Here is a 326-nt window from a genome sequence, read left to right on the forward strand (position 1 = left end):
GCGGGGGGGGAATGAGACACCCCGGGAGCCGCGCCACGGGGGTGTCACGGCGACTGCGCTCTACCTGTGGGGCAGCGTGATGACGGCTCTGTCTTACTCAAAGGCACCTGATCTAGCCCAACATAGGAGCCCCCTGCAACGCCCCTTTCGGAGAATACCCACTGCCTGTGAGAGATCTAACCATAGTGCCCCTGCTGCAGCCCCCAGCCAGCCTGGCCCCTTCGGACTCGCCGTGCTCCCAGCTCCTCCGGTGCTCCACTGCCATACCTGCTCAGCTGATGTGGGCCACATGTGGGAAGCAGCCCCCAATTACAAGGACTGGCTGG

General features: G+C 64.1%; 1 protein-coding gene across 1 annotated transcript in view; it reads left to right on the forward strand.

The window, feature by feature from the left end:
- Positions 1-326, forward strand: part of CNPPD1 (cyclin Pas1/PHO80 domain containing 1) — a gene marked incomplete at its 5' end in the record, with an annotated part of 3,620 nt that overhangs the window by 2,286 nt on the left and 1,008 nt on the right. The window contains 1 exon segment of the mRNA XM_009874077.1: positions 3-321. Coding sequence (XP_009872379.1) covers positions 3-321 — 319 coding nt within the window.

The sequence above is a fragment of the Apaloderma vittatum genome, unplaced genomic scaffold, assembly GCF_000703405.1.
Source record: "Apaloderma vittatum isolate BGI_N311 unplaced genomic scaffold, ASM70340v1 scaffold31837, whole genome shotgun sequence".
In the NCBI taxonomy this organism is placed as follows: domain Eukaryota; kingdom Metazoa; phylum Chordata; class Aves; order Trogoniformes; family Trogonidae; genus Apaloderma; species Apaloderma vittatum.